Source organism: Oncorhynchus keta, chromosome 5, assembly GCF_023373465.1.
Source record: "Oncorhynchus keta strain PuntledgeMale-10-30-2019 chromosome 5, Oket_V2, whole genome shotgun sequence".
Classification (NCBI taxonomy): Eukaryota; Metazoa; Chordata; class Actinopteri; order Salmoniformes; family Salmonidae; genus Oncorhynchus; species Oncorhynchus keta.
In genome coordinates, this window is record NC_068425.1 from 16767721 (window position 1) to 16785139 (window position 17419).

The window sequence follows — 17419 nt, forward strand, 5'->3', positions numbered from 1 at the left end:
TTGCTAATATCTTTTTTTAATTCACAGTCATTTAAAATCCTGGATTCACTCAGATCTATGTCCTCTGTCAAAAGCCTTTCATCGAGTATAGAGAAACTCAACACCAGTAAATCATCACCAGTGCCTCAGTAAAATTCTTAACAATGTTTGACTATGGACAGCCTGCAGGTGTCCACTGACACACAGATAGTTAATAAATGTTTTGGTTGACTTTTTGCGCAGAGACTATGGAATTCCTTCCCCTCAGTTATAAGCTCCATGAAAATGCCCACTAAGCATTTCTTCCTCTCCTACTCACTCTGTTTTCTTCTCATCTCGTTCCTTTTCCTTACCCCCCATTCTCTCAGGTCACCCCAGTTAATGTCCTATTTACAGCGGGCATCTGTCAGCCTCCCTTTATGGGTCATGCCCCTCTCTCAAACTGAGACGCACCGCGCTGCTCCGCTACCCATCAGCCCATACAAATGGTGACCCGACGAGGACACACTCTGACGAGGACCCTGCTGAGGACACACTCTGACCCTGCCACAGCTGGATCCGCCAGAAGTTGCCTTCTTCACCAGAAATAATTATTCTGCAAGTAAGTCTTTCAGGTCATAGAGAACTGCAGTCAACGAGTTCATCAACAATTCTCACAGATTGTAGGCGTGGTTAAACCCTGTAGCTCTCCACAGAGAAAGCAGGAATGGTATTGGTACCACTACGGAGTGACTGTGTCAGATGCATATGTTTTTTAAAGTTGAGAGAGAGGGTGTTGAATTAATTAAATAATTTTCAGCTGTGGTATTTCTTGTGTCTGAAAGCACAATGTTGTTGATTCAGAGGTCAGCAGCTGCCCTTGGGTTCCCGTGTCAGGAACCAGTTCTGCAACACAGTGTTGTTACTTTTCACATTCAATGCAGGGGGAAACATTTAAGCGACATTGAGGGAACTCTCATCATCAATCTGCCCAAAAACAGAACAAAGGGAAGGTTATTACAGATGCTCCCATTCGCTAAATTGAGAACATGAATTGATGTCGTATACACGATGTACTGTGTGCATCAATACATTCTGTAACCTGCGTGTCTCTCACAACCCATTAAACAAGGGTGAACGTAATCAGTTCATAAAGTATGTCACTTCTTCCTCCATTCAAATTAAAGTAAGAGAGATGGGTCTCTCGTTGCAATGGAAAGCATGAACTTAAGTAACACTATTAGCAACCATAAAGAGTGTTATGTCATTCTGGACTACTTGTATCAAACTCAGATCTAATAGTCTTGAGATCGCTCCATTAAAAAGCCTCATCAGTGGTTCCCCCATTACAACTGCTCTCAGCTAGCGCCACCCAGTGGCAGCCAAGCATACTCCTCGTATTATCTAAATGGCGTGTCATAGTGGAATTTTAAACAGACATATTTCAACTAGCTGGTTCTCTAATGGAGTGAAGATTGGCGGTGTCCTTGAGTGCAGGTCACAGAGTCACTTGTAAGGCAGCTCAGGAGGGAAAGGAAAGCTGGTGTTTCACTAATGCCTGATGAAATGTGAATAAATACTAAAACACTGAGACAAATCCAGAGTGCTGATGATGGAGCTCTTGGTTTCCCTCTCTCTGCCCAAGAGCCCCATGGGTAATTAGAGCTGCCCTCTAAGCGGTGCCTCCAGGCCTAGAGGCAAGTGGGATTTTGGGGACCAGAGCAGCTCGCTATAGGCTGACACATGGCATCTCTGTGTGCACTATGCAGACCTCTCTGAATGGGTGGAATTAATGGGGCTTCATCGCATTTCCTTCACTTAACTTGAAGGGGAAGTGGTGAGGGGAGGGGGACTTTGAGAATGATGGGGTTTAGTAGTCTTGAAAACTCTAACTTAGGCAACACAGTGACTATGCAACACAGTGACTTGGCAACACAGTGACTATGCAACACGTGACTAGGCAATACAGTGACTCGGGTCTGGTTTCAATGATGGACTCTTTTTGGATAGAGGAACTACCTCACTGCCTAAGTCGATAAGGGGAAGAAATGTTCCAGGGACTCTCCCAACAAATCAAGAGGCAGACAGGCCAGAATGTCACGATTCAAAACCAAAGTTTCCAAGCAAAAAGACCTTTGCAGTGGATTTAGTTAATTAAGAAAGTAGATGCGAAATGAATGCACTCATTAAAAATAGCCTCCATGATCTCCATCTTGCTAGCTACTATTTTTTTATTTTATTGAACAGGAAAGAGTCCATCATTGAAACCAGACCCAAGTCACTTTGTTGCCTAGTCACTGTGTTGCCTAGTCACTGTGTTGCCTAGTCACTGTTGCCTAGTCACTGTTGCCTAGTCACTGTGTTGCCTAGGGTCGGGTTTTCAAGATTAGGGTTTAAGCCATGGCAACAAGGGGGAAATTCCACACACTAATTTGTTCACATACACAAACAAACACAGTCTGGTGTGTCAATCCCATCATCATTAAGCATATCAATACCTTCTGAATGTTACTTCTGCCAGAGACAGAGAGACAGAGAGAGAGAGAGAGAGAGAGGGTCTGTGTTAGTTTTGTAATGTGTCTTGTGCAGGGGTTCCCAAACGTTTTAATCCAGGCCCCCTCCAGTGTTGGGGAACGTTACTACAAAATATATGACCTAAAATAACCTAACCTAAATAATCTAAAACGTAGCTGACATGGGCTCGTTGATCTGGACATTTCTGACAAGTTATAAATACAGGGCCTTCGGAATATATTCAGACCCCTTGACCTTTTCCACATTTTGTTACGTTACAGTCTTATTCTAAAATGGATTACATACAATATTTTCCCTCAGCAATCTACACACAATACCCTATAATGACAAAGTGAAAACAGGTTCTTGCAAATTTTTGCAAATACCTTATTTATATAAGTATTCAGACGCTTTGCTATGAGACTCGAAATCAAGCTTTGGTACATCCTAAGCAAGATGTTTCTACAACTTGATTGGAGTCCACCTGTGGTATATTAAATTGATTAGACATGATTTGGAAAGGCACACACCTCTATATAAGGTCCCACAGCTGACAGTGCATGTCAGAGCAAAAACCAAGCCATGAGGTCAAAGGAATTCTCCATAGAGCTCCGAGACAGGATTGTGTCGAGGCACAAATCTGGGGAAGAGTACTGAAACAAATCTGGGGAAGGGTACCAAAACCAAATACTTATTTTCCACTATAATTTGCAAATAAATTAATAAAAAATCCTACAATGTGATTTTCTGGATTTGTTTTCTCATTTTGTCTGTCATAGTTGAAGTGTACCTATGATGAAAATTACAGGCCTCTCTCAAGTGGGAGAACTTGCACAATTGGTGGCTGACTAAATACTTTTTTGCCCCACTGTACACATTCTCCGGATGGGACAACCCAAGGGCATTTCAGGAAATGGCTCAGTGATGGACCCACCAGACGGAGGAGAGGACATAGATGCCTATATTTATGTATGTATGCAGGTGCATGGGAGTTCAGAGTATCTGCCTTGACTCAGACTCTGAGGTCAGGCAGGTCTGTTTCTCATGGGATCTCCCATATGGTGACCCTGACAACTGGGCGCTTCCTGAGGTGGAAAGTTAGAGAGAGGAAGTGGAGAGTCAAGGTTATTCCTATTTAAACAATTAGCATTTGTTATGTCATGATAAAAGCAACATTTCTTTGAGACTAAATTTAACTCTCACACATTGAGACAAAGTGTAAATTGAATGTTGGATTTGAGAGGAGACAAATGGGTAGTAATAATAATAATACTGTATATGTATTTTATATAGTGCGTTTCATTACAAAATTGGCAGTCATGTAAACTGACACCTAAGATAGATGAAGAGATGTTTAAACAAGCTTGATTGGACAGTATAAACATTACATCAAACTAAATGTGATTGCTACATGGTGGAGCACTTGCGTGATGGGGTGCTTGGACTTGGCCAATTAAAATTTGTATAAATTCCAATTATTACAGGAGAGAGTGCTATGTACTTGGGTTGTGCCGTGGCGGAGATCTTTGTGGGCTATACTCGGCCTTGTCTCAGGATGGTAAGTTGGTGGTTGAAGATATCCCTCTAGTGGTGTGGAGGCTGTGCTTTGGCAAAATAGGTGGGGTTATATCCTTCCTGTTTGGCCCTGTCCGGGGGTATCATCGGATGGGGCCACAGTGTCTCCTGACCCCTCCTGTCTCAGCCTCCAGTATTTATGCTGCAGTAGTTTATGTGTCGGGGGGCTAGGGTCAGTTTGTTATATCTGGAGTATTTTTCCTGTCTTATCCAGTGTCTTGTGTGAATTAAGTATGCTCTATCTAATTCTCTCTTTCTCTCTTTCTTTCTCTCTCTCAGAGGACCTGAGCCCTAGGACCATGCCTCAGGACTGCCTGGCTTGAGGACTCCTTGCTGTCCCCAGTCCAACTGGCCATGCTGCTGATCCAATTTCAACTGTTCTGCCTGCGGCTATGGAACCCTGACATGCTACCTGTCCCAGACCTGCTGTTTTCAACTCTCTAGAGACAGCAGGAGCTGTAGAGATACTCTTAATGATTGGCAATGAAAAGCCAATTGACATTTACCTCTGAGGTGCTGACCTGTTGCACCCTTGACAACTACTGTTATTATTATTTGACCATGCTGGTCATTTATGAACATTTGAACATCTTGGCCATGTTCTGTTATAATCTCCACCCCTCATAGCCTGGTTCCTCTCTAGGTTTCTTCCTAGGTTTTGGCCTTTCTAGGGAGTTTTTCCAAGCCACCGTGCTTCTACACCTGCATTGCTTGCTGTTTGGGGTTTTAGGCTGGGTTTCTGTACAGCACTTTGAGATATCAGCTGATGTAAGAAGGGCTATATAAATACATTTGATTTGATGTACTCTGTACTATATTGTAGTATTGTGCAACAGTGTAATTTTATCTGTTTTTTAATCCTTCAATGTAAAATGCATAGCTGCAGGAACAAGCAGTAGGAGTAGTGTGTGTGTGTGTGTGTTACTTTGAATTAAAATCCTAACCTTGGGTTTGAGTTAATTAATCCTAAATGTATTAGGGCAATCTGCAAACTCAAATTACTTGACCTGACGTTTTAATTATGAATCCATATTTTGTATTAACTATTACCACACAGTGTCACACCTGCTCCCGCTCTCTGGCGCTCGAGTGGGTCAGGCTGCCCATCATCACCATCGTTACGCGCATCAGCACTTCATTGAACTCACCTGTACTCTAACACCTATTGCTTGCCTCCTCTATATCTGTCTATTCCTCAGTTTGATCCCCGTGTCAGCATTGTCGTTATGTTTCCCTTATCCAGATGCTGTCCGTGTTTTGTTTCATGTCTATCATTTATTAAATATTCACTCCCTATACTTGCTTCTCGTCTCCCAGCGTCTGTCCTCACACACAGAATATTAACTAGCAACACCTACATGTACTTATGCAAACATAGCAGTCCAAGTCAAGTTCCTAATACAGTGGCTCCTCCTAGGATTCATGACCAGAACTCCAACCACTGTAGGTGTTGTTTTCCTAGAGTTGCCTCTTCGTCACCACCTTCCATCCCTTCGGATACTCGTCCATGACCCCTTTAAGTCACATTAAAGGAGAAAAAAAAAAGGTCTGTCATATAACGGTTTGTCACTGGGGAGGGTGAGTGTGACTCAGTCTCTCTCACGGAGGTAGTGCCATGTTAACAACTTTGCCCCCCCCCCAACATTTCCGACACCAGTCTAAGAAGTTGGTGGAGAGAGCAGAGTGGGGGATTGAGGTGAAGATAAATAGCCATAGCACCTCAAGGTAGCCTTCCCCAGAACAGCACCAAGCCTCATACCTACTTTTGTGTTCCCAAAATGCAAACATGGTGTTATTTGTCTTGACAGGTCTGTCATCAAAGCCCAAGTGCTCTCTCTTCACATGCACTTGAATTATCCAGCTCTTACAAGGATGAAGCAATGAGGTAATAAAACAAGGACTATTAGATCATGACTTGTAGTTTCCCCAACAACATTTTCTACATAATATCGTCCATATTCTGCATTAAAATAAAAACCATTAATGCTTTGTTATTCCACTGAACTGTTGATTTCTAGGTTCAGATAAGAAGCAGATATAAACGCAATCTTGTTGACAGCTGTACTTTCATATGAAGTTTTACTAACACTTAGAGACAGGGCCATGACAACAGAACAACTACTATGACACAAACATAACAAGCATGCAAAAAGTATGACTGAAGACTTTGTCCTCTAACACACTGTGACAGTAGCCTGAGCACATGATGCGTCAGTCAAGGTCACTGCAAGTACACTGAAGTTCATTTGGACAATTTATCCTTCACATGATTACTAGTGATGGGGTTTGTCCTGCTGACAACAGCTGTGTGAACGGCAACATCTAATCAACATCAAAACAGGAAGAAGTCAGTCTAAAATTGTGCTTTAGACCATTTATCTTATCTGAACTGTAGTTCCTTTAATGGATCAAAAACATGTTACAAATCCAGCTTGAGGGACCAATACTTTGCATGCCTAACACTGGGAGAGTAACACAGACACTCTCGCAGAACTGTGCACATAGTAAAATTTGGAGTGAATGGCTTTATTTAGATACAATTACAAAACAAGCAAACAATGTGCAAACAATATCATCCATACATAAATAACCATACATAACTAATATAGTATTCATAAATATCTACTGAAATCATTACATTTAGCAGCCAGCAACTGATCCTGAAATAAATAAAACAACAAATAAGGATGAGGTGTACAATACATTTCATTGGTCAGGTTGATTGCTGAAGGTGGTTACGTGAGCAACATACCAAGGTGAAGGGCCTTGTCTCCTTCAACATACAAGCACCTATTGGTGGAGTCATTCTTTTTATGAAACATGCTATGCTGTAATTACCTGTCTGATGCGATACCAGAGGTGCTGTCTTCTACAGAACATACAGTTTACTGTACTGTTCTACTGGATGATGCTATAGTTAACCAGTGCCAGGAGTTGCAGTGAATAAGTGCATTTAATAAAAGGACTTTACACGTTTCATGCCTAGTCTAATAAGTATAGATATGTGAAGAGTTATTGCTCCTACTGATGGCCCAATGAAAATGATACAAGAATATGTATGATTTGATCCCAAACTTGACCCCAAAATTGTACAAACTTTTCCATAATAAATTACATTTCTGAGATGATTTCAAACACATACAAGATACGCATGGTCTGTTTCTTCATCCAGAGAACTAATGCAGATTTTGTGCACTTCAGCATTCATCCTTCATATCACACTATCAGCATCATTAACACTAAGGTGAGAGAGATGAAGGCATAGAGGTGTATATAGCACACACCATCTGGTGCAAAGTGGAGTAGTTCATTGGAAGTCAAGCTGAAACGCTGACTTGAGATACATGCTAACCTTCTTATAAATCATTAATGATATTGGAAGATTTATGAGAAAGTTCATGTTGTGCAACTTTCCATCAGATCAGGATCATACCATTAGAGGCAATAAGGAACGTCCGTAAACAAAAACTGGAAACTGAAGCAACATTTTTTTTTACTTACAAAAGGCAAGACATTGCTGGTGGGGAGTTACAAAACAATCATACTAAAACCAAGCATACGCAGTACAAAAGCAGTGTGACTGACTAGACTCACTGAGATTCACCCTCCACAGTTTCGTCAATAACCCACCTCCATTTTGAAAATGTAAATTAGAACATGTCTAAATACTACTCTGTGCAGCTCAGGCAGTTTAGCTGTGGCGACCGTTGATGATGTTCCCCCCAGGAGGAGCGATGTGGATGGAGTCCAGTATAGGCCGGAGTATCTGACCAAAGGGTCTAAATGGTTAGACAGAGGAACAGGCCAGAGGGTCAGAGAGGTACACAAGTCAGTAATGCATTACTAGTATCTGTCGCTCAGCTAATAAGTATGTAGACTCACGTGGAGAGCACTTCGGAGGGCAGGTCTGTGATGTAAGAAGGGATCTTCCGGCCTGTTAAGAACTGGGCCACCTCATTAGTGAAGGTGTTACAGTTGTGCTCAAACAACCTGTACTTGTCACCTCTATGGAAGAATAACAACAGAAAGCAATCTCAGATCTAAAACAGCTATCACTGCTATGTTGTGTTCATGGCTGATGTGTCCACCAAAGTGGTGGTGTATGAGGTGAGTTAACCAAAAACAACACGTTTTTGTGACACATACACACACACACCTGTATGTGTTCTCTCCTAGCGAGGACAGGTAGTCCATGAAGATCTCCTCTGTCACCTCTGTGTTTCCCAATTCCACCACAGTGTCTGGGGAACCAAGCATTGTTCCCCCCTAAAACACATAATGTCCATATTATCCTACAAAACACCAACCCCCAAAACTTCTCTGTATATCCGATGCGTTAACCTTCCCTCCTCTTTGAAGGTCATACCAATGTAGGCCTAGTCTTACTGTCAGCTAGTGCAAACCCATGCTAAAGAGTAGAGGGAACACTGAAGTAGGTCTTATCAAATATTAGGAGGATATTAGCCAATACATCATTTTAGGCTTACCGGTGAGCAGCTGGAAATACCCACTCCTCCAAAGTAGAACTCGTCTCCATAAACCACAATGGCTGAGTGCCTGTGAGAATTGAAACACAAGACTGAGTGTACAGTAATGGATGGTTACAATATGGCCATGAAAATAATCCTTTGAAGAATTGCAGTGACAGTAAAGACAAAGTTGTGTGGATAAATTGTACTGTCACAAAATTATAGGTGGGAGATTTCTTACCAAATGCCATCAAGTTGTTTTCCTGTAACACATTAAAATATATGTGTGTGTGTGACCGAGGCTTGACGCTGCTGATGAGCATACATGTCAATCAAGCTCGCACAAACCTGTTTTACTCTTGTATTGTGTGTAGCTAGCATTTTAGCTAACGTAAACGTTGCAATATTGTTGAGCTGAAATTCTGAAGAATACGCCTTTGAATAGCTGGGCTATACTGTATAAACCAAGCTCAAACTTACTTCAATTGGCAGGTTGTAACGAACTAGCTAGCAAGTTAATAACAAACAAAAAATGATGCATTGCAAGAGTAATGTTGGCCTACCCAGCTAGCTAGCTAGCCAGCCATCAAAGGCTTGTCGACGTGCTCCATCAATCTCAACCCGCAGCTAACTACTAAAGCTACACAGCTTCATTATCTGGGGAAGTTGTCGAGACTGAGCTTCACTTACCTAACATGATTGGGCTGAGATTGCGAGCCATTCCTCTTGACAGGTCGTATATATACAGTTGTACACTGTATGTTGTTGTGTCATTTTTATCCATTACGTTAAACCCCCAAATATGTTTATGTTAGCTAGCTAAGCTAACAGTAACGTTAGCTATTTTGCGGTTAGCTTGCCTTTCTACTGTCTGCTGGTTTTGCAAGGTTGCTGTCTACTGAAAAATGAGATTATATTATCAGCTAAATTACCTACATTACCTGAACGTTGTACCTATGACGTTAGATATTTAGATGTCTGATTACAATCTACAAGTACCCTGGCTGACAGAGACAGTTGTCCCCCCATAAAATTGCAGATTGGCATCTCATGAGCTTGGTAGTGCATCAGCGCCTCCATGCGTCCACATAGCACTGTAGAGGTTCTGTGGAAGAATGTCTCTGTTATATTAAAATAAAAAAAGCATTGCCATGATATTCTCCAATAAATCCCCAACTACAGCTCCTCGCATCTGAACACCATCAATAGTCTTTCTAGCCTATTAAATAGGATTCACCCAGTGTGGATGGGGAGTGACCATTGCGCGAGACAGTCGCTCTCCACTGTCCAGGTGCTATATTTCGGATGTACTATTCCCGCCGCTGTCCATGGTGCTGAATCTCATTTTGCTGCTTTTAGTCTGTTTGTTTATTTGAACAACATCGTACCTTTCTACACTCGTGACAAAGTTCACGAAGACTTAGCCCTATCTTCAAACACCAATAACATGTAAGACTTATCCCAACCAAAATTCAGGCAGCCTTTAGTAATGGGCTAGCTATTATGAGTTGAAAATGCATCAGCATCTTCATTCCTCCGCATAGTGCAAAGGTTTGTTAGGGGTGATGTGATTGTCCTCCACCAAGTCTAAAGCAAGTAAATACAATAGACCCATATTTCTGTGCACTTGAGTCTTCAAGCTTCAGATCCAAGGGCATAGTGATTGTAGTTTTGTGGCCATCAATTATGGAATTGGACAGCAAAACCAACATTGATTGCATTTGGAGACTTCACAAGGTTTGACAGGTGAGTTTAGGGTTCTAACAAGTGTCTCATATAAAACTGTTTTTACTTTTGTATACTTTTGGTTGGCATAACAAAACCCTTTACATGTTCGATTATGATCCATCAGGAGCTTGTAGTTCACTCCCACTTTGTTCACCTACAGGTTTACTCACTAACTAAGTGTCTGAAGGTTGTTGTCACATACAGTGCCTATCATAAGTATTCATCCCCTTGGATTTCTTCACATTTTATTGGGTTACAAATTGGAATAAAAATGGATTTAATTGTAATTTGTTTGTCAGCGATCTACACTAAATACTCTGTAATGTCAAAGTGGAAGAAAAATCAATTTAAATGTTTTATTTTAATTAATGAAAAATAAAACACTAATTTACTGTATCTCGCCCCCTGAGTCCATACATGATAGAAACACCTCTGACAGTGATCACAGTTGTGAGCCTTTTTTAGGTAAGTCTCTAAGAGCTTTGCACACCTGAATTGTTTGCCCATTTGCCCATTATTTTCTAAATTGTTCAAGCCGTGCAATTGATTTTAAAGTGTTGCCATAGATTTTCAAACAGATTTAAGTCAAAACTGTAACTTGGCCACTGTCTTCTTGGTAAGCAACTCTAGTGTAGATTTGTCCTTGTGTTTTAGGTTATTGTCTAGTGTCTGGTGTAAAGCAGACTGAAGCTACTCCCCAGTCTTTGCCTATGTCAAGCATACCCATACCATGGTGCAGCCACCACCATGCTTGGAAATAAGGAGGCAGTTACTCAGCGATATGTTGGATTTGCCACAAACATAAGACTTTGCATTTAGGCCAAAATTGTATTCCTTTGCCGTACTTTAGCAATACTTACAGGATGGATGTTTTGGAATATTTGTATTCTGTATATTTGTATTTTTGTGGAGACACTACAATGTTGTTGATCCATCTTCAGTTCCTCCCATCATAGCCATTGAACTCTGTAGCTGTTTTAAAATTACCAATGGCCTAATGGTGACGTCCCTGATCAGTTTCCCTACTGTCCTGCAGCTCAGTTCAGAAGGACGACTGTATCTGGGTGGTTTAATATATAATCCACAGCATGCTTAAAGAGATATTCAATGTCTGATTTGTTGTTGTTACCCATCTACCAATTACTGCCCTTCTTTATGAGGCTTTCGAAAAGCTCCCTGATCTTTGTAGTTGAATCTGTGCTTGAAATTCAATACTTGACTGAGGGAACTTATTATTATTATTATATTATAACTTACAGATGTTATATGTATAGTATGGGGGACAGAGAAAGGGTTAGTCATTAAAAAATCACGTCAACCCCTATTATTTCATGAGTCCATGTACATTTTACTCCTGAACTAATTTATGCTTGCCTAAACAAAGGGGGGGGGGGAATACTTATGCAACGACTATATTTTAGTTATTTAATTGTTGTACATTTTAATTTTCTTTTCACTTTGAAATTATCAAGTATTTTGTATAGATCAATGACAAAAAAATATCACACGATGAAATATATTTCAATCAAAATTTGTAACGCAACATACTGAAAAAAACAAGGAGGTTGAATCAATCAAATTTATTTATAAAGGCCTTTTTACATCAGCGGATGTCACAAAGTGTTATACAGAAACCCAGCCGAAAACCCCAAACAGCAAACAATGCAGATGTAGAAGCACGGCTAGGAAAAACTCCCTAGAAAGGCAGGAAACTAGGAAGAAATCTAGAGAGGAACCAGGCTCTGAGGGGTGGCCAGTCCTCTTCTGGCTGTGCCGGGTAGAGATTATAACAGTACATGTCCAAGATGTTCAAATGTTCATAGATTACCAGCAGGGTCAAATAATAATAATCACAGTGGTTGTAGAGGGTGCAACAGGTCAGCACCTCTGGAGTAAATTTCAGTTGGCTTTTCATAGCCGATCATTCATAGTTAGAGACAGCAGGTGCGGTAGAGAGAGTCAAAAACAGCAGGTGCGGGACAAGGTAGCACATCCAGTGAACAGGTCAGGGTTCCATAGCCGCAGGTAGAACAGTTGAAACTGGAGCAGCAGCAAGACCAGGTAGACTAGGGACAGTCTCTTAAGTGAATACTTATGATACCCACTGTAAAGGGCTCTACAAGTTTAAGCAAACGGATCCGACCAAGGTCCGTTTGCATCGCATTCCAAAAATGCAGACACATAAATGTACATAGACTACGTAGAGAGTGACACAAAAGGACTCCGTCAGCTCTGTTTGCATGGACTGTTTAGACCACTTAAATATTTGCGATGTAAATTTACTCACTCTTGAAAAGCGACTGCCTACAGCCAGCCCATAAGTCATATTGGAACCTGTGATTGAACAATGCTGTATATCATCGTTATACTATATCACAAAATGAATATTTTGATTTACAAGATACTTATAGATTTTAATAGGGGTGCCAATATAGCACTGTGTTTGTGTGTGTGCACATATTCGCTTGTGCTTGCATGAGTCATGCGTATGTGTGTCCTGCCTGTTTTCATTTACATGTTCAGTCCAGTAGAGCAATCAACGCAATTTTTTCAATTTTCAATTTTGGAACAATAAATACAGTCATTTTTTAATGCTCTAGCAAAGGTCACAGGTTAAAGTAGAGAGGTTGATCTACCAACACCTCCTTTTGCCTTTTATTGGTCACCTTGGAAACAGTTACCATGACATCTGGAGATTGTCGATCATGCAAGAGACCCAGGTGCAGAGAGGAGGCTGTGGAAGGGGTATGTAGGCGTTTCAACAATGGGGCAAATCCTGGGACAAAAGTGGAATACAGCTTGGGGCTTCCCCAATAGAGATTCGTATCAAATCTAACATCGAATTGTATTTGTCACATGCTTCATAAACAACAAGTTTAGACTAACAGTGAAATTATTACTTACTGGTCCTTTTCCAACAATGCAGAGTTAAAAAAAAATAAGTACCACATCCAAGTTGATGTGCAGGGGAACAAGGTAATTGAGGTAGCTATGTACTGTAGATATAGGTAAAGGGTAAAGTGGCTAGGCAACAGGATAGATAAGACAGTAGTAGCTGTGCGTGTGTGTGTGTGTGTGTGTGTGTGTGTGTGTGTGTGTGTGTGTGTGTGTGTGTGTGTGTGTGTGTGTGTGTGTGTGTGTGTGTGTGTGTGTGTGTGTGTGTGTGTGCGTGTGTGTGTGTGTGGAGTCAGTATGCATGTGGAAGCATGTGTGGGCATATGTAGTGTGTGTATGTTGGGGTGTCAGTGTAAGTATATGTGAATGTGTGGGTAGAGTCAGAGCAAGAGAGTTAGAGTAAAAAATGGTAAATGCAGTACTCTGGTTATCCATGTGATTAGCTATTTATCAGTCTTGTTTAGCATTCTTATGGCTTGGGGTAGAAGCTGTTTAGGATCCTGTTGGTTCCAGACTTGGTGAACAGGTACCGCTTGCCATGCGGTAGCAGAGACAACAGTCTATTGCTTGGGAGTTATTTACAATTTTTTGGGCCTTCCTCTGACACCGCCTGGTATAGAGGTCCTAGATTGCAGGGAGCTTGGCCCCAGTGATGTACTGGGCCGTACTCACCACCTTCTGTAGCGCCTTGCAGTTGCCGTAACAAGCGGTGATGCAGCCAGTCAAGATGCTTTCAAATGTGCAGCCTTTTGAGGATTTCAGGGCCCATGCCAAATCTTTTCAGCCTCCTGAAGGGGAAGAGGCGATGTCGTGACCACTTCAAAACTGTGTGAGTGTGTGTGGACCATGTTAATTCATTAGTGATGTGGACACAGAGGAACTTGAAGCTCTCGACCCGCTCAACTTCAGACCCATCAATGTGGATGGGGACGTGCTCGCCCTTCCGTTTCCTGTAGTCTACGATCAGCTCATTTGTCTTGCTGACAATGAGGTAGAGGTTCTTGTCCTGGCACCACACTGCCAGGTCTCTGACCTCCTCCCTATAGGCTGCCTCATCGTCATCTTCTATCAGTCCTACCACAGTCTTGTTGTCAGCAAACTTGATGAGGGTGTTGTGTGGGGCCTCACAGTCATGGGTGAACAGGGAGCACAGGAGGGGACTAGGTTCGCACCCCTGAGGGGCCCCCGTGTTGTTGGCTGAGTATCTTGCACTGACCCTACGCACATTCACTGGACTTTATATACACACCATATACACACACTCACACACACTACACTGTCACTCCCACACAAATCTCCCATATGCATAGCCGTAGGAAGATGTTTGGTGGTGGCGGGTGCTGTGAATTGCCTGCGCTACAGATGGTCCGCTAATACAGGACTAGTAAAGGCCCAGTGCCCTACTTTTCTACAACAACAAAAAAGGGTGCAGGAGGACCCGGGTGCTGTAGCACCCTCAGCACCCCTACTTCCCGTGGCTATGCTCACACATTCAAACCATACTTACGCACACACTCAAACAGAAATAACCCACACACATATGACGACACAACACAAACAAACATACGTACACACACTCACACACACTTTTGCACTCATCATTTGCTGCTGCTACTCTGTTCTTTATTTTACTCGTATTATTATCTATTTGGTTGCCTAGTTACTTTACCCTGCCTTCATGTACATATCTACCGCAAGTACCTCATATCTCTGCACATTGATCTGGAACTGGTACTCCCTGTATATAGCTCCATTCTTGTGTATTTTATTTTATTTGTCTTGTGTTGGTTAATATTATTTATTTAGTTTACTGTGCATCATTGGGAAATGTTTGTAAGCAAGCATTTCACTGTAAAGTCTATAACAGTTGTATTCGGTGCAAATTTGATTTGATGGTCAGTGTGGCAGATGTGTTGTTGCCTACCTTCACCGCCTGGGGCCGGCCCGTCAGGAAGTCCAGGATCCAGTTGCAGAGGAAGGTGTTCAATCCCAGGGTCCTGAGATTGGAGGGGACTATGGTGTTGAATGCTGAACTGTAGTCAATGAACAACATTCTTAGATAGGTGTTCCTTTTGTATAGGTGGGTGAGGGCAGTGTGGAGTGCAATAGAGATTGCGTCATCTGTGGCTCTGTTGCGGCGGAATGCGAATTGGAGTTGGTCCAGGGTGTCTGGGATGATGGTGTTGATGTGAGCCATGACCTGCCTTTCAAAGAATTTCATGACTATAGATGTGATTGCTATGGGGGCGATAGTCACTTAGGCCGGTTACATGAACATTCTTAGGCACATGAATATGATGGTCTGCTTGAAACAAGTTGGTATTACAGACCGGGTCAGGGATAGGTTGAAAATGTCAGTGAAGACACATGCCAGCTGGTCAGCGCGTGCTCTGAGTACGAGTCCTGGTATTTCGTCTGGCCCCGCAGCCTTTCGAATGTTATCTGTTCATCTGTTCTTACTCACATCGGCTACAGAGAGCAAGATTACACAGTCGTTTGGAATAGCTGGTGCTCTCATGCATGGTTCAGGGTTGTTTGCCTCAATGTGAGCTTGTCTGGTAGGCTTGGGTCACTGGGCAGCATCACTACTCCTTGTCATGTATTGTACTTGTATCAATGGGACCTATGCTTACAGATCTATAACACTTTTCAGGGCAGGGAGGGAGCTGTGAGGACATCTACTAGAGGTGAGTGATGTCTCCCAGAGGCCCACATACAAATTACAGACTTCACAGTCAGTCAATCAGCCAATCATCATAACTCTTGGATTTAAGCCATGTCAACCGAAGGTAAACACTGCATTTGTTTACTGTCCATTGCATTTTCATTGGTCTATTATAGCTGAACTAGGGCCTTGTGGACTGGCAGCTTGTGGATATTGGCTTTTTTATTTTTACCTTTATTTAACTAGGCAAGTCAGTTAAGAACAAATTCTTATTTTCAATGACGGCCTAGGAACAGTGGGTTAACTGCCTGTTCAGGGGCAGAACGACAGATTTGTACCTTGTCAGCTCGGGGATTTGAACATGAAACCTTTTGGTTACTAGTCCAACGCTCTAGCCACTAGGCTACCAAGCTGCCGCTTCTATACCCAATAGTGCTACTGTGTATGTTATCTGTGTTATCAGTGGAGATTTTAGCATATACATATTGGTGGGGTAAACTAAAAAAAAAATGTTTTAGATGCATGCCAGCAAGGCCACCACACAACACAACACTAAACAATACATGCATTGGTCTTTAACGGTGACAAACGGTGCCCACAAACTGTTAGGGCCTACATAAAGCTGTCCCAACAGCAGTCCCAACACCTTACCACTGCTTCACCTGGCTATCAGTGGAGCCTTGTCTGGCAGTGAAACAGTTCATTCAGACTCATTTACTGCCTTTTCAAAAACACTACCATTCAAAAGTTTGGGGTCACTTAGCAATGTCCTTGTTTTTGAAAGAAAAGCTAATTTTTTGTCCATTAAAATAACATATAATTGATCAGAAATACATTGTAGCTATTGTTAGTGTTGTAAATGACTATTGTAGCTGGAAACAGCAGATTTTTAATGGAATATCTGCATCAGCGTACAGAGGCCCATTATCAGCAACCATCACTCCTGTGTTCCAATGGCACGTTGTGTTAGTTAATCCAAGTTTATCATTTTAAAAACGGAAGATCTCGTACAACGCTGTTAACTACTCTTTTCACAGAACAGTGCAAACTGGCTCTAACCAGAATAGAAAGAGGAGTGGGAGGCCCCGGTGCACAACTGAGCAAGAGGACAAGTACATTACAGTGTCTAGTTTGAGAAACAAATGCTTCACAAGTCCTCAACTGGCAGCTTCATTAAATAGTACCCGCAAAACACCCTTCTCAAAGTCAACAGTGAAGAGGCAACTCTGGGATGCTGGCCTTCTAGGCAGAGTTCCTCTGTCCAGTGTCTGTGTTCTTTTGCCCACCTTAATATTTTATTTTTATTGGCCTGTCTGAGATATGGCTTTTTCTTTGCAACTCTGCCTAGAAGGCCAGCATCCCGGAGTCGCCTCTTCACTGTTGACGTTGAGACTGGTGTTTTGTGGGTACTATTTAATGATTTATGTATTATTCATTTATTCAGCACTTTTGAAATGTACAGTGACAGAATTTAGAACATGGGCCGTTCTTACAGTATTCCAAGTCAGGGGGTATATAAGCAGACAATGAAAGCTCTTACAATATTTGATGATGACATTTCTCTAAAACATGTGCATGTACATGTGCACCACCAGATCAGAACAGTAGGCTAAAT

General features: G+C 42.0%; 1 protein-coding gene and 1 long non-coding RNA gene across 2 annotated transcripts; one reads left to right on the forward strand and one right to left on the reverse strand.

Moving 5' to 3' along the window:
- Nucleotides 1-351: 351 nt before the first annotated feature.
- On the forward strand, nucleotides 352-5343 carry LOC127930386 (uncharacterized). Its single transcript, XR_008138048.1, has 2 exons — nucleotides 352-580; nucleotides 4327-5343. It is a non-coding gene; the product is annotated as an uncharacterized LOC127930386 (long non-coding RNA).
- Nucleotides 5344-6552: 1209 nt separating this feature from the next.
- Nucleotides 6553-9720, reverse strand: desi1a (desumoylating isopeptidase 1a). The gene is made up of 6 exons (XM_035771216.2): nucleotides 9207-9720; nucleotides 8758-8779; nucleotides 8535-8604; nucleotides 8204-8313; nucleotides 7930-8052; nucleotides 6553-7826 (listed from the first exon to the last, which is right to left on the reverse strand). The coding sequence occupies exons 1-6, from the start codon at nucleotides 9298-9300 to the stop codon at nucleotides 7739-7741; spliced, it is 507 nt and encodes a 168-aa protein (XP_035627109.1). The 5' UTR covers nucleotides 9301-9720; the 3' UTR covers nucleotides 6553-7738.
- Nucleotides 9721-17419: the final 7699 nt, after the last annotated feature.